The sequence below is a fragment of the Hyla sarda genome, chromosome 8 (assembly GCF_029499605.1).
Source record: "Hyla sarda isolate aHylSar1 chromosome 8, aHylSar1.hap1, whole genome shotgun sequence".
In the NCBI taxonomy this organism is placed as follows: domain Eukaryota; kingdom Metazoa; phylum Chordata; class Amphibia; order Anura; family Hylidae; genus Hyla; species Hyla sarda.
The window spans coordinates 33,591,898-33,609,202 of NC_079196.1; the positions used below are offsets into that span (position 1 = coordinate 33,591,898).

Below are 17,305 nucleotides of genomic sequence, written 5' to 3' on the forward strand. Positions count from 1 at the left end.
GAAGGGCGGCAACTGACAAGCAGGGACATTGATGACCACCCTCTGCCCGCGTATATCTGTAAGAAAAGATGCGATAAAAAAGAATTAGGAATAAAATAATGTCATAGTAAATATGATTATTACATACATAAAGGTCACCTTTCCTACTATAGGGTTACATCGAGATATTCTATCATCATAATTATGCATTATAAATTTGAGGTGTAATGCTAAAGTCAACATTAAGTCCTTTAGGCCGAAGTGCCTGTGTCTCAAAAATCCATTTGAGTTCCAGTTTTCTCAGTTTGTTAATGCGGTCGCCCCCCCTCTTTAATGGGGGGATATGGTCCACAAGAACAAACTTGAGATCCCATTCCGAGTGGCCTTTTTCTGTGCAGTGTTTAGACACCGGTAAGTCTAGTCGTTTTTTGCGAACAGTATATCGATGGTGATTGATGCGAGTTTTAAAATCCCATGTGGTCTCACCAACATAGATGAGACCACATGGGCACACCAAAATATAAATAACAAATGAAGAGGTACACGTTAGATAGTGTTTTAAGTGTACGGGTGTACAAATTTAGGTCCCTTCAACATCTGTGGACAATTAATGCATTGGCAACAAGGATAAGATCCTTTATTCTGTACTGTTAAGTATCGTTGTGTAGAGGGTTGTCTCGATATGTCTGTCTTCACAAGTCTATCCCTGAGGTTGCTCGACCTCCTGTAGGACATCAGAGGGGGACCGGCAAACTCAGGGATACCCACAGCAACGGCGGTTTGCATGGAGACGAGTCGGGAACATGTGACCACTCAGCCCCCGTTTCTAATTATTAGGTACACATGTAATCTTGTTAAGATTATTTACAATGTTATACTGTTTATAACTTTATTTGCAGTCCTTGCATATGTACATTGATTTTAACTCACTGCAGAGCACTTGTGCAATATGTATATTATAGTGGTTTTAATTACCCTATATCGTAAATGTATTTTTTACACTGTATTCACATTAATTGACTTGATTGATTTGTTTGTTCATTTGCATATAAATACTTTGTATGGTCACCATTTTGTTGCTTGACAAAGGCTGCATTGGCAGCAGAAACGTTGCTAACTTGTATTATCATGGAATAAACCACTGTTTACACTTTTGAATCTTCCGTGTGCTGCGGCATCCTTCCTAGATGTCTGAATTGCCTTGACCGGGGCTCCACTCGCTGCTTGCACCGCTATCACATCATTGTGGGACGTGCTGCTCTAATTTTCCCGTGCTATATATATATATATATATATATATATATATATATATATATATATACACATACATACACACTGTTCACAAAAATTAAGGGGAAAACTCAAACAATGTAACTTCTGTGAAATCCCACTGTCCACTCAGGAAGAACACTGATTGACAATCAATTTTAAATGCTGTGGTGCAAATGGAGCAAACAACAGGTGGAAATTATAGGCAATGAGCAAGACACCCCCCAATAAAGGAGTGGTTCTGCAGGTGGTGACCACAGACCACTTCTCATTTCCTATGCTTCCTGGCTAATGTTTTGGTTACTTTTGAATGCTGGCGGTGCTTTCAATCTAGTGATAGCATAAGACGGAGTCTACAACCCACACAAGTGGCTCAGGTAGTTCAGCTCATCCAGGATGGCACATCAATGCGAGCTGTGGCAAGAAGGTTTGCTGTGTCTGTCAGCGTAGTGTCCAGAGCATGGAGGCGCTACCAGGAGACAGGCCAGTACATCAGGAGACGTGGAGGAGGACGTAGGAGGGCAACAACCCAGCAGCAGGACCGCTACCTCCGCCTTTGTGCAAGGAGGAGCAGGAGGAGCATTGCCAGAGCCCTGCAAAATGACCTCCAGCAGGCCACAAATGTGTCCACTAAAACAGTCAGAAACAGGCTCCATGAGGGTGGTATGAGGGCCAGACGTCCACAGGTGGGGGTTGTGCTTACAGCCCAACACCATGCAGGACGTTTGGCATTTGCCAGAGAACACCAAGATTTCCAAATTCGCCACTGGTGCCCTGTACTCTTCACAGATGAAAGCAGGTTCACACCGAGAGCATGTGACAGAGTCTGGCGAAGACGTGGAGAACGTTCTTCTGTCTGCAACATCCTCCAGCATGACTGGTTTGGCGGTGAGTCTGTAATGGTGTGGGGTGGCATTTCTTTGGGGGGCACACAGCCCTCCATGTGCGTGCCAGAGGTAGCCTGACTGCCATTAGGTACCGAGATGAGATCCTCGTGAGACCATATGCTGGTGCGGTTGGCCCTGGGTTCCTCCTAATGCAAGACAATGCTAGACCTCATGTGGCTGGAGTGTGTCAGCAGTTTCTGCAAGAGGAAGGCATTGATGCTATGGACTGGCCCGCCCGTTGCCCAGACCTGCATACGATTGAGCACATCTGGGACATCATGTCTCGCTCCATCCACCAATGCCACATTGTACCACAGACTGTCCAGGAGTTGGCGGATGCTTTAGTCCAGGTCTGGGAGGACATCCCTCAGGAGACCATCCTCCACCTCATCAGGAGCATGTCCAGGTGTTGTAGGGAGGTTATACAGGCACGTGGAGGCCACACACACTACTGAGCCTCATTGTGACTTGTTTTAAGGACATTACATAAAGTTGGATCAGCCTGTAGTGTGGTTTTCCACTGTGATTTTGAATGTGACTCCATATCCAGACCTCCATGGGTTGATACATTTGATTTCCATTGATAGTTTTTGTGTGATTTTGTTGTCAGCACATTCAGCTATGTAAAGATGAAATTATTTCATACGATTAGTTCATTCATTTAGATCTAAGATGTGTTATCTTAGTGTTCTCTTTATTTTTTTGAGCAGTGTATGTACATGACATCGCTGTGTACATTATAAGTGTATTTATATTTATTATAAATATATATATTCATTTTTTTTCTCTCAATCTTGGATAACCCTTTCAATATTTATAAATCCCCACACACATACTTTTCTTTAAGTATTTGGGGGTATGTTCAGCAAAGTTCAGTCACAGAACCGGATCTGGCACTAGACTTGGCATTCGGTACATAAGTTCAGCAAAAATAGAATGAGAAGTATCAGGCTCCTTATTCCTGGGTTATGTAGTTTAAAATAGGAAACTGCAAGAATTGAAATCCTGGAAGATAACAGGGCGCCCTCTCATGGGCAATTGGTGTACTGCTCAGCTATCCTGACTCATGCAGTAATGGATTTTGTATTAGGTTTCAGTGATGACAGGTAGAAGGCCCAGTCCATTGCCAGGTTTTAGGGCACAATGAAGGATTTACAAAGAGATAGTGTGTTCCCCCAATTATATCCATCATCACAGCTGCCCAATATAAATAATATACAGGAAGACAGCTGGACAGAGATACCTCTTTAGCCCCATTGTTACCTCTATATAGAAGACATACAATCAAAAGCAGCCATTGTTGTCTTCTGTACTATATGTGGATCGCCAATGAGTGACAACTAAACTCGACCCAATCCAAGGAGACCGAGAGCCCAGTTTAAAGGGGTACTCCTGTGGAAAACTTTATTTTATTTTTATTTTTTTTTATATCAAACAGATTTGTAAATTACTTCTATTAAAACATTTTTAATCCTTCCAGTACCTTTTAGGGGCTGTATACTACAGAGGAAATGCTTTATTTTTTAGATTTCTCTGATGTCATGACCACAGTGCTCTCTGCTGACCTCTGCTGTCCATTTTAGGAACTGTCCAGAGCAGGAGAAAATCCCCATAGCAAACACATGCGGCTCTGGACAGTTCCTAAAATGGACAGCAGAGGTCAGCAGAGAGCACTGTGGTCATGACATCAGAGAAATATAAAAAATTAAGCTTTTCCTCTGTAGTATACTGCCCCTAAAAAGTACTGGAAGGATTAAGATTTTTTTTTTTTAATAAAAGTAATTAACAAATCTGTTTAAAAGGGGTTCTCCAGGAAAAAAACTATTTTTTTTATATATATATCAACTGGCTCCAGAAAGTTAAACCGATTTGTAAATTACTTCTATTAAAAAAATCTTAATCCTTTCAGTATTTATGAGCTTCTGAAGTTAAGGTTGTTCTTTTCTGTCTAAGTGATCTCTGATGACACGTGTCTCCCAGTTTAGAAGAGGTTTGCTATGGGGATTTGCTTCTAAACTGGGCGGTTCCCGGGACACGTGCCATCAGAGAGCACTTAGACACAAAAGAACAACCTTAACTTCAGAAGCTCATAAGTACTGAAAGGATTAAGATTTTTTAATAGAAGTAATTTACAAATCTGTTTAACTTTCTGGAGCCAGTTGATATTTAAAAAAAAAGTTTTTTCCTGGATAACCCCTTTAACTTTCTGGCACCAGTTGATTTAAAAAAAATAAAAAAAAATAAAGTTTTCCATGGGAGTACCCCTTTAAGGTATGAGGCAGTGTTTTCCAACCAGGTTACCTCCGCCTGTTGCAAAACTACAACTCCCAGCATGCCCGGACAGCCGAAGGCTGTCCGGGCATGCTGGAAGTTGTAGTTTTGCCCCGTATTTTTCAAGCCAAATTCCAAAAGGAGTTATGCTAGGAAAATACATAGTATGAATGGTCCCTAATACCATTAATCCACATTTGTCACATCTTTAGGCTCTTCTTCACAGGCTTCTACAGTAAAGGAATGACACCAGAGTACTCCTCCCCCCCATCTTACTTTATTATCACTAGGGTCAAACTAATTTCAGCAAGAGCAGAAAAGTCAAATAAAGAACGATGGTACGGAGAGGGAACGTGACATGCAAACCGGCACAGGTCAAGGAATGTACAATAATAAAAAAATAAAAATAAAAAGTCTAAAACAAAAAGTAAAAAACAAAAACACAAAAATAGAGAAAAAAAAAAAAAAAAAAGTGCCAAATAATATTTTTACATAGTAAAGCATTCAAGTCGGAACTGTGCAATAGTCCCTGTGGTCAAGGCCATTCTTCGGTCCAACATAGGAGGAGCATGCGTACACACCGGTAATACAGAGATATGTACAGAATCGCTGTCCTGTCTGTGGGCTGCGTACAATACTGCTCAGTCTATGCTTGATTCGTCGGCTCGCTGGTATCCGTGAAGAATCAGAGCTACAATATAAAAAGTTTTAAAAGCCACATTCTCTGTCTTTCCATGGGCGGGGGTGGGGTGGAGGGTTTGGGGGGGTTACAGGCTAAAAAGAAGGGTCAGGTCAATCACAGCTTTGATAGGAACCGTAGGATCATGATGTCTGGTGTGGTCCTGTGGGACACGACGCATATAAATACTTGGTTTGCAGCAGTTCAGGGATTCATAAATACAGTGTCTGAAGTCTAATGTCTCTTCATGTGTCACTGGGGTCATCTGGATTTTAGCCTTGACATCATCCACTCCAGTCCTTGACAAAGGCTAAACAGCAGGGAAAAGAATAAGAAATAGGTTAAGGCAGTGTTTCCCGAAACAGGGTGCCTCCAGCTGTTGCAAAACTACAACTCCCAGCATGCCCGGACAGCCTTTGGCTGTCCGGGCATGCTGGGAGTTGTAGCTTTGCAACAGCTGGAGGCACCCTGTTTAGGGAAACAGCGGGTTAAGGAAAAGGCAACAACCAAGTAACAATTAGAGATGAGCGAACTTACAGTAAATTCGATTTGTCACGAACTTCTCCGCTTGGCAGTTGATGACTTTTCCTGCATAAATTAGTTCAGCCTTCAGGTGCTCCGGTGGGCTGGAAAAGATGGATACAGTCCTAGGAAAGAGTCTCCTAGGACTGTATCCACCTTTTCCAGCCAACGGGAGCACCTGAAAGCTGAACTAATTTATGCAGGAAAAGTCATCAACTGCCGAGCCGAGAAGTTCGTGACGAATCGAATTTACTGTAAATTCGCTCATCTCTAGTAACGATCTATAAAAGAGGTACTCCTGTGAAAAAACTTTATTTTTAAATCAACTGGTGCTAGAAAGTTAAACAGATTTGTAAATCCCTTCTATTAAAAAAAATCTTAATCCTTCCAGTACTTTTTAGGGGCTGTATACTAAAAAGAAATCCAAAAAAGAAATGCATTTCCTGTAATGTCCTGACCTCTCTGCTGACCTCTGCTGTCCATTTTAGAAACTGTCCAGAGCAGTATATGTATGCTATGGGGATTTTCTTCTTCTCTGGACAGTTCCTAAAATGGACAGCAGAGGTCAGCAGAGAGGTCAGGACATTACAGGAAATGCATTTCTTTTTTGGATTTCTCTTTAGTATACAGCCCCTAAAAAGTACTGGAAGGATTAAGATTTTTTAATAGAAGTGATTTACAAATCTGTTTAACTTTATGGCACCAGTTGATTTAAAAAAAAATAAAAAATAAAAGATTTCCATTGGAGTACCCCTTTAAGATCTGTATCTGGGAAAAGCTGGGAGACAACCAATATGGCTGAAGCTCCTGCAGGTTTCCCAGAAACCAAAATGGCAAATCTGCCTAGTTTATTAGCTTCCATTCATTGCATGTAAAGCCACTGATGATCAGAACCAAAACATCCAAACATCCACCTTCCTGCAATTGATTTGGGCTTTCAGCAACAACACTTTTGTTCGCAAGTGTACTTGTCACATTGTTTGACATGTAACAGAGATATGGCAAAAGTTAAAGGGGTACTCTGGTGGAAAACTTTTTTTTTTTTTTAAATCAACTGGTGCCAGAAAGTTAAACAGATTTGTAAATGACTTCTATTAAAAAAATCTTAATCCTTCCAGTACTTATTAGCTGCTGAATACTACAGAGGAAATTATTTTCTTTTTCAAACGCAGAGCTCTCTGCTGACATCACGAGCACAGTGCTCTCTGCTGACATCTCTGTCCATTTTAAGAACTGTCCAGTGTAGGAGAAAATCCCCATAGCAAACATATGCTGCTCTGGACAGTTCCTAAAATGGACAGAGATGTCAGCAGAGAGCACTGTGCTCGTGATGTCAGCAGAGAGCTCTGTGTTCCAAAAAGAAAACCATTTCCTCTGTAGTATTTAGCAGCTAATAGGTACTGGAAAGATTAAGATTTTTTTAATAAAAGTAATTTACAAATCTGTTTAACTTTCTGGCACCAGTTGATAAAAAAAAAAAAATAAATAAATAAAAAAAAGTTTTCCACCAGAGTACCCCTTTAAGACCAGTCAGGGTCTCTGTGCTGAGACCTCCACCGATCGGCACCTATCACCAATTCAGTGGATAAATGTTTGTACCAGGAATAACCTTTTCAGTCCTATTTGATTATTGTATTATTAGCTTACCCTAACTATGACTTGATAAACTCCGTAGGTGCCAAGGTCATCTTTGGATCTGTGTGTATTTTGTGTTTATAAAAACTTTAAAAGGGGGCACTCTGGTGAAAAACTATTTATTTTTTTTCATATCAACTGGCTCCAGAAAGTTAAAGAGAATTGTAAATTACTTCAATTAAAAAATCCTAATCCTACCAGTACTTATCAGCTGCTGAAGTTTAGTTCTTTTCTGTCTGACCACAGTGCTCTCTGCTGACATCTCTGTCCATGTCAGGAACTGTCCAGAGTAGGAGCAAATCCCCATAGCAAACCTCCCCTGCTCTGGACAGTTCCTGACATGGACAGAGGTGGCAGCAGAGAGCACTGTGGTCAGACAGAAATAATATACTAACATCGAATACCTCCCTGTCTACTATTATTATCTTAAATTTTTATCCATTTATCAATCCAATCCCACCCTCCTTACACTAACACCCATATCCCTATCTCCTATTTGTCTGTGTAACCGTAGTCCTTGACATTATTAATACCTTAATACCATATTACTTCTACCAATCCTGGCCATCTATTCCACAGTAATTGTCCCCTTTACTGCTCTATTAAGCCAGGCTGTGCTGTGTTCCTTTACCTGGAACATTGACACGCTTACAATAGAAATATTTACATTGTCACATGGGCGCACGGGATTATCAATATATAAATATTAAGTGCACATGCGCTGATGATAACATCACCGTGCGCGCGCGCCGCTCTGACACTGTATTGCGGAGGTGCGCGTGCGTCAGCGGCAATGATGCCGTATACACGCACTATCACTGTTCGGCTTCATGTGACGGGGGTGCAAAACAAAAATAGTTTTTCACCAGAGTACCCCTTTAATAAAAGTTTGTTTAAAAAATAAATAAATTGATCATTAAACATGCCAAAACGGTGAATTCACAAGGAACCGAAATGCTGTAGATTTAGCCTATGAACTTGTGCTGGTAAAATCCGCAGTGTATTACATCGGCCGTATGTGAACTTAGCCTTAACACGTTATTGCCATTTAGAAAACCTTTTGAAATTTCACAGAGACATGTTAAAAGGTTGGATCGGTCAGGGTCTCAGTGCTGAGACCTCCACCGATCAGCATAACTGGTAGGAAGCTTCACTTCCCGACTTGCAGAGATCTTTGTCCAACTTCTCAGGATGGTCCCATAGATTTATAATGGGACCTCAGGAATATGCTACTGTGCACTTCTTCCTGCTCGTTCTTCTGATCAGTGGAGTTCTCAGCACTGAAACCCTGACCAATCAAAAATTTGGACAAGTCAAAAAAATTTCTGAATGGCGAGAACACATTAAAAGGGGTACTCCGGTGAAAACCTTTTTTTTTTTTTTTTTTTTTTTTTTTTTTTTTAAATCAACTGGTGCCAGAAAGTTAAACAGATTTGTAAATTACTAATGTAAAGTAGAAAAAAAGATTGTGGCAGTGGCACCTAACGGAATATAAAAATGCTAAATATCTATTATAGAGGTCCCACGAATAGCAGGCTATAGTGGTAGTCCATGTTCATACTGAATATCCTGCGTGACAGTGGTGCCAGGACTGAGGTATGCAAACGAAACAATAATAATAACAAAGAAAAGGGGTCCGGCAACTCACGGTCTAGATGCTAGCTGCTAATAGGCTTGAAGTCCGTCCATGGGGCAGAGGTAAGTGTGGGAAGCTCAGGAGGCCTCCTGAGCTTCCCGCACTTACCTCTGCCCCATGGACGGACTTCAAGCCTATTAGCAGCTAGCATCTAGACCGTGAGTTGCCGGACCCCTTTTCTTCGTTATTATCATAGATTTGTAAATTACTTCTATTAAAAAAATCTTAATCCTTCCTGTACTTATTAGCTGCTGAATACTACAGTGGAAATTCTTTTCCGTTTGAAACACAGAGCTGTCTGCTGACATCACGAGCACAGTGCTCTCTGCTGACATCTCTGTCCATTTTAGGAACTGTCCAGAGTAAAAGGAAATCCCCATAGCAAACATATGCTGTTCTGGACAGTTCCTAAAATGGACAGAGATGTCAGCAGAGAGCACTGTGCTCGTGATGTCAGCAGAGAGATCTGTGTTTCAAAAAGAAAAGAATTTCCGCTGTAGTATTCAGCAGCTAATAAGTACAGGAAGGATTAAAAAATTTTAATAGAAGTAATTTACAAATTAACTTTCTGGCACCAGTTGATTTAAAAAAAATAAATAAATAAAAGTTTTTCACCGGAGTACCCCTTTAAGGCTCTGTTCACATATGGCCTGCCAATGTAATCCACTGCACATTTTACCAGCACAATTCCACAGGTAAAATTAGCAACATTTCGGTTTCATGTAACATCACCCTTTTGGCATGTTTTAGTATATTTTTTTTCTTAAGGGGATATACTCCATAAGTGCCACGGTTGTCTTTGTATCTGTGTGTATTTTGTATTTGTAAAAACGTGAATAAAAATTGATGTCAAAGGGGTACTCTGCTGCTCAGCGTTTGGAACAAACTGTTGCGAACGCTGGAGCCAGGAGCTTGTGACATCATAGCCCCGCCCCTTATGTCACAACCCGCCCCCTCAATGCAAATCTATGGAAGGGGGTGTGACAGCTGTCACGCCCCCTACCATAGACTTTCATTGAGGGGGGTGACATCATGAGGGGGCTATGACGTCACAAGCTCCCGCCTCCAGCGTTCGGAACAGTTTGTTGAGCAGCGGAGTACCCCTTTAAGCACCAGTACCCCCACCACCTTCTAAACATGACCATTCACACTGACTCCATTCAAACTCTATGGAAATCAGGTTCTGTTCCCATCACAAGTGAGCCTCCCATCAGACATATTCGTAGGGAGTATGAGCCGGGAGCTAGTGACATCATAGCCCCGCCCCTCATGACGTCACACTCCGCCCCCTCAATGCAAGTCTATGGGATTCATCAAAACCTATCCAGAGGAAAAGTTGCCCAGTTGCCCATAGCAACCAATCAGCTCGCATCTTTCATTTTGCAAAGGGCTTGTTAAAAATGAAAGAAGCGATCTGATTGGTTGCTATGGGCAACTCAGCGACTTTTCCTCTAGACAGGTTTTGATAAATCTCCCCCTATTGCCTGACATAGGTTAGAAAGCTCCAACCTGTGCCAAGGGTCATGTGAACAGAGTCCATATGTAATCTGGGCACAGGTACCAGCAGGGAGGGCAGCCATGTCTGATTTCAGGGGGAAGTTGTCATATGGGTGGCAGATAAATATGGAGCCTTACCCCTCTCCGGTGAGCGCACAGCAGGCCTGTATGTGCCACTGATGATCCTTCACTGAAGTCAACTTCAAGTACTGGGAGATTTCAGCTACCGTCATGCATTCCTTCACATCTTGTTTATTGGCGAAGACCAGCAGTCCGGCTTTCTTCAGGTCCTTAAAAAGAATACAAGTTAACTTAGTGTTCAGACCAGGGCTGTGGAGTCAGACGAAATTTTGGGTACCTGGAGTCGGCAAATAATGCACCGACTCCGACTTCTTCTAAATTTAGATTGGAATAAAAAAATAAAAGCAAGTTTAAATGTCCCAATGCACAAAAAGTTATAATTAAAGGGGTATTCCAGGCCAAAACTATTTTTTATATATCAACTGGCTCCGGAAAGTTAAATCGATTTGTAAATTACTTCTATTAAAAAAATCTTAAACCTTGCAATAGTTATTAGCTTCTGAAGTTGAGTTGTTGTTTTCTGTCTAACTGCTCTCTGATGACTCCCGTCCCGGGAGCTGTGCAGTTCCTATGGGGATATTCTCCCATCATGCACAGCTCCCGGGACATGACATCATCATTGAGCAGTTAGACAGAAAACTTCAGAAGCTAATAACTATTGGAAGGATTAAGATTTTTTTATAGAAGTAATTTACAAATCTGTTTAACTTTCTGGAGCCAGTTGATATATATAAAAAAGTTTTTGCCTGGAATACCCCTTTAATGACTTCTCTACTGTAAGAATAAAGACCAATGCATGCAGTGCCTCACGTAACCGCAAAACAAACACGTTAAGTGACCGTGAAGAAGCTTTTCATGTGCTTCACTATATGGCACGCATCGCACAATTAGGAGCGGCAATACTTATACTTTCCATAGTGTTGTGTTCTGCTGTTACAGGGAACCCATGGGTAACCTAGCCTCTCACTGATAAGGGGTTAAGGAAATATGTTTTTTTTGCAGGACTAAAGACACTTGTATAAGTGAAGGGAATGGAGGGTCAATAGTTCAAGACTGAAGCTGTAAACCATTGGAAAAACTGCTGCCATTCAGCTAAGGCTATAAAAACTTGTAACCTCCGATTGTTAGCTTAAACTTTAAACATGACTATGGGATTCTACTCGGGAAATCATGTTTTATAATAAATGCCCCATCCTGGATCCTCTCACTGCCCTATCTTCAGCAGCAGATCAGCACACAAAAAGGAGAAGGCAGCAGCTTCTGCCCAACTACCTCTCTCTGCTAGGAGAGCTTAGAAGAACTTGGTGGAACAGCTTCTTGGATTCAACTGTGTTTATAAATGCATTTGCATATTAATACAGAGGAGTCTGAGTCGGAACATTTATCTACCGACTCCACAGCCCTGGTTCAGACGCTGGAACAAGCGGGGAGAGAAGTGTGTGACCGACACAATCTTATAAACTTAAGCTGCTTTCACACTATAAAATGTATCCGTTTTAGGGTGCGTTCCCACCTGGCATATACGCAGCGTATCTTACGCTGCGCAAAATTTGCGGCAGCAGCGGGAAATACGCCGCGCATTCCTCGCTCACTATACACACAGGGCTTTCCGGCAGCAGCCCTATGTGTGCAGCGAGTTTTGAAAGAGGAGCCGCGCATCGCAGTCACGCCGGCACACGGCTCCGCCTCCAAAACTTACTACACACATAGGGCTGTCACCAGAAAGCCCTGTGTGTATAGTGAGCGAGGAATGTGCGGCGTATTTTCCTCTGCTGCTGCAAATTCTGCACAGCGTGAAATACACTGCGTATACACCAGGTGAGAATGCAAACCTTAAAAGAGCCGTTTGATGTTCCGTTATGAAAACCCTGAAAATCAGCCGTAACAAAATCCCATTATAGTCTATGGGATTTTTACTTTATCCGTTTTAACCCATTATAGCCCGTTTATAATAACGGACGTTATTTTGTGATGGGAGAATGAACGGAAGAAATAGTGCATGCACCATTTCTCCCGTTACTATCTTCCATCACAAAATAACGGATGTTATTAATAACGGGCTATAACGGGTTAAAACGGATAATGTAAAAATCCCATAGACTATAATGGGATTTTCTAACGATTTTCAGGGTTTTCATAACTGAACATTAAACGGATCTTTAAAACGGATACATTTTATAGTGTGAAAACAGCCTTACAGAGGGAGATTTATCAAAACCTGTCTAGAGCAGTGTTTCCCAACAAGGGTGCCTCCAGTTGTTGCAAAACTACAACTCCCAGCATGCCCGGTCAGCCTTCGGCTGTCCGGGTATGCTGGGAGTTGTAGTTTTGCAACAGCTGGACACAAATCCAATTTACCCAAAAAGGGTTTCCCAGGGTTTCGAATGTATATTCTTTCGGTAGAGGCTGGAATCATGTTCCTTCACGTGCACAGTGCAGCAGTATCCCATTGAAAACAATGGGACTCGACGGAGACGGAATTTTCGAGTGGAATTTTTCCGGTGGATTCCAATCGGAAATTCTGTCGTGTGAACATACCCTAATGGGGATAGTTATCAAAACCTTGTGCGTAGGAAAAGTGGATCGGTTGCCCATAGCAACCATCTGTTTCTTAAATTTGAAAAAAGGTCTCTGAAAAATAAGAGAACCAAGCTGATTGGTTGCTACTGGCAACTGCTCCACTTTTCCTATGCACAGGTATTGATAACTCTCACGCTAAGGGGAAGATTTAGTTGCTGAGTTGCCAATAGCAACCAATCAGATCGCTTCTTTCATTTTGCAGAGGCCTTTTCAAAAATGAAAGCAGCGATCTGATTGGTTGCTATGGGCAACTCAGCAACTTTTCCTCTGGACAGATTTTGATAAATCTCCCCTTAAGTATTTTAAATTGGATTCCATGCTTAAATCCACATGTCACCGATTTCACACAAAACATGCGCACTAGTCGTTTTTGCGCACATATTTTCATATTTTGCAAACACGAATTTGAAATGATTCTGAGCAGATTTATCTTTTTGACTGACTGGAATCTACCTTCCATGTTTATTTCCATGCGGAAATTCCCGGATGAACAATGAAAGGGGTACTCCCGTGGAAAAGTTTTTTTTTTTTTTTATCAACTGGTGCCAGAAAGTTAAACATATTTTTAATCCTTCCAGTACTTATTAGCTGCTGAATACTACAGAGGAAATGTTTTTCTTTTTGGAACACAGTGCTCTCTGCTGACATCATGACCGCAGTGCTCTCTGCTGACATCTCTTTCCCTTTTAGGAACTGTCCAGAGCAGCATATGTTGGCTATGGGGATTTTCTCCTACTCTGGACAGTTCTTAAAATGGACAGAGATGTCAGCAGAGAGCACTGTGGTCATGATGTCAGCAGAGAGCTCTGTGGTCATGATGTCAGCAGAGAGCTCTGTGTTCCAAAAAGAAAACCATTTCCTCTGTAGTATTCAGCCGCTAATAAGTACTGGAAGGATTAAGATTTTTTAACAAAAGTAATTTACAAATCTGTTTAACTTTTCTGGCAACAGTTAATTAAAAAAACATAAAAAAAAACAACAACTCAGGAGAAGATATATCAAAATTTGTATAGAACAGCAGTTGCCCATAGCAACCAGATTCCAGCCTTTATTGTTAGAAGACTGATTTGTTTGTATCTGATTTGTTGCTATGGGCAACTGCTCCACTGCTGCTTTGCAGAAGGTATGATGAATCTCCCCATACCCTAAAGCAGTGTCTCTCAACCAGGGTGCCTCCAGCTGTTGCAAAACTACAACTCCCAGCATGCCCGGACAGCCGAAGGCTGTCCGGGCATGCTGGGAGTTGTAGTTTTGCAACAGCTGGAGGCTCCCTGGTTGGGAAACACTGCCCTATAGTGACTGCATGCTTGTATTTGAAGGAAATACAGCTGTATCAGTTTAGCCTCTATAATATACACCTTCATATGGCCGACCAACTCACTAGTGAACACAATTGCGCCAACTAAAAAAGGAGAGGTATATTCGGATTAGCACGTATAAATGTGTTCAGTGTCACCATTGCCCCTTACACAGGTTTTACAGCTGAACCCATTTGAGGGATGTCAGTGCCCCCATGTTTGAGCAGACACTTCCTGATTTTAGTCACTGGGATTGAGCCATGTGACCTTCTGAAAATAGTCATATACCTTGGTTAACAGGCTGCACCATTTGCAATAATTCAACCCACAAATGTGCTTACGGACTAAACTTATTCCTGAAAGCTTGTTCTTACCTCGTGAGATAACATTTTATACAGCTCCTCTCTGGTCACAGCGATCCGCTCTCTATCGGTGCTGTCCACAACCACTATGACAAACTGCAAGCGGAGAGAGGACATGTCAAAAAGGGAAAAAAAAGAGAATCAATGCTTCTTATTTTGCATTTTATATGGGAGAAATGGACAGAATTGTCATAATATCTTTAAAGGGGTATTCCAGGAAAAAAACATATATATCAACTGGCTCTAGAATGTTTAACAGATTTGTAAATTACTTCTATTAAAAAAATCTTAATCCTTCCAATAATTATCAGCTGCTGAAGTTGAGTTGTTGTTTTCTGTCTGGCCACAGTGCTCTCTGCTGACATCTCTGCTTGTCACGGGAACTGCACAGAGTAGAAGATGTTTGCTATGGGGATTTGCTTCTACTCTGGACAGTTCCCACCGAGACAGGTGTCAGAGAGCACTTAGACAGAAAAGAACAACTCAACTTCATCAGCTCATAAGTACTGAAAGGATTAAGATTGTTTAATAGAAGTAATTTACAAATCTGTTTAACTTTCTGGAGCTAGTTGATCTATAAAAAAAAAAAAGTTTTTTTTCCTGTATAACCCCTTTAGGACGCAGGACGTAAATGTACGTCCTGGTGAGGTGGTACTTAACGCATCAGGACGTACATTTACGTCCTGTGCATAACCGCGGGCATCGGAGCGATGCCCGTGTCATGCGCGGCTGATCCCGGCTGCTGATCGCAGCCAGGGACCCGCCGGCAATGGCCGACGCCCGCGATCTCATTAACCCCTCAGGTGCCGGGATCAATACAGATCCCGGCATCTGCGGCAGTGCGCGATTTGAATGAATGATCGGATCGCCCGCAGCGCCTGCGGGGATCCGATCATTCAGAACGCCGCACGGAGGTCCCCTCTCCTTCCTCCGTCCGGCTCCCGGCGTCTCCTGCTCTGGTCTGTGATCGAGCAGACCAGAGCAGAAGATGACCGATAATACTGATCTGTTCTATGTCCTATACATAGAACAGATCAGTATTAGCAATCATGGTATTGCTGATGAATAGTCCCCTATGGGGACTATTCAAGTGTAAAAAAAAAAATGTAAAAAAATGTAAAAGTAAAAAAAAAGTGAAAAATCCCCTCCCCCAATAAAAAAATAAAACGTCCGTTTTTTCCTATTTTACCCCCAAAAAGCGTAAACATTTTTTTTATAGACATATTTGGTATCGCCGCGTGCGTAAATGTCCGAACTATTAAAATAAAATGTTAATGATCCCGTACGGTGAACGGCGTGAACGAAAAAAAAAAAAAAAGTCCAAAATTCCTACTTTTTTCATACATTTTATTTAAAAAAAATTATAAAAAATGTATTAAAAGTTTTTTATATGCAAATGTGGTATAAAAAAAAAGTACAGATCATGGCGCAAAAAATGAGCCCCCATACCGCCGCTTATATGGAAAAATAAAAAAGTAGAGGTCATCAAAATAAAGGGATTATAAACGTACTAATTTGGTTAAAAAGTGTGTGATTTTTTTTTAAGCGCAACAATAATATAAAAGTATATAATAATGGGTATCATTTTAATCGTATTGACCCTCAGAATAAAGAACACATGTCATTTTTACCATAAATTGTACGGCGTGAAAACGAAACCTTCCAAAATTAGCAAAATTGCGTTTTTCGTTTTAATTTCCCCCAAAAATAGTGTTTTTTTGTTGCGCCATACATTTTATGATATAATGAGTTATGTCATTACAAAGGACAACTGATCGCGCAAAAAACAAGCCCTCATACTAGTCTGTGGATGAAAATATAAAAGAGTTATGATTTTTAGAAGGCGAGGAGGAAAAAATGAAAACGTAAAAATGTTATTGTCTGAGTCCTTAAGGCCAAAATGGGCTGAGTCCTTAAGGGGTTAAAGAGGTACTCCGTTCCTAGACATCTATCCAAAGGATAGTGGATAAGATGTCTGCCCGCCACTGGGGACCCCCGCGATCTTGGGCTGCGGCACCCCAGACATCCGGTTGCACAGAGCGAACTTCACTCAGTGCCGGATGACTGGCGATGCGGGACAGAGGGTAGTGATGTCACGGCCCCGCTCGTGACGTCATGGTCACACACCCTCAATGCAAGTCTATGGGTCTTTAGTCTCCACCGCACGTAATAAACAGGTCTGTGCTAAATGCTGAGAATCGCCAAAGAATAGAAGCTTGCCTCTGTGTTTGTATAATACGTATTCCATGAGGAGCGGAGAGACTCCTGACCGCCAATGTCCCACATAAGAAACCTAGTGTTATTCACCACGATCTCCTCCACGTTGCTGCCTATAGTCGGAGACGTATGAACGACTTCATTCATGGAACTAGAAAAGAAAGACGCTGGTCATTATAACAGACAACAGGTAAACGTGTCGCCATATTGAGAGCTAGCATTTTATTTTCTTTAAAGGAAAACTGTCAGCTTGAAACTGGCTGGTAGTGTGGGGGACGCTAATCAGTTTGATGCCCACCGTGTCCGGATCCGCCATGCCTTTTGCCCGAAATCTTCGTTTTTCTGTACATGCTAATTAGGTGCTAACTGCACAGGCAGGGTTATTGGCACTC

General features: G+C 41.7%; 1 protein-coding gene across 1 annotated transcript; it reads right to left on the reverse strand.

The window, feature by feature from the left end:
* Nucleotides 1–4,638: 4,638 nt before the first annotated feature.
* Nucleotides 4,639–17,082, reverse strand: ARL5A (ADP ribosylation factor like GTPase 5A). The gene is made up of 4 exons (XM_056535462.1): nucleotides 16,917–17,082; nucleotides 14,709–14,792; nucleotides 10,514–10,665; nucleotides 4,639–5,395 (listed from the first exon to the last, which is right to left on the reverse strand). The coding sequence occupies exons 1-4, from the start codon at nucleotides 17,058–17,060 to the stop codon at nucleotides 5,347–5,349; spliced, it is 429 nt and encodes a 142-aa protein (XP_056391437.1). The 5' UTR covers nucleotides 17,061–17,082; the 3' UTR covers nucleotides 4,639–5,346.
* Nucleotides 17,083–17,305: the final 223 nt, after the last annotated feature.

Excerpts from the sequence above, each read along its gene's own strand:
- ARL5A (XM_056535462.1), bottom strand. The coding sequence starts at position 17,060 with ATGAATGAAGTCGTTCATACGTCTCCGACTATAGGCAGCAACGTGGAG. Across the intron at positions 14,793-16,916 it reads CGTATTATACAAACACAGAG|TTTGTCATAGTGGTTGTGGA; the intron begins GCAAGCTTCTAT and ends CTCCGCTTGCAG. Across the intron at positions 5,396-10,513 it reads TGTGCGCTCACCGGAGAGGG|CCTTTGTCAAGGACTGGAGT; the intron begins GTAAGGCTCCAT and ends CCTGCTGTTTAG.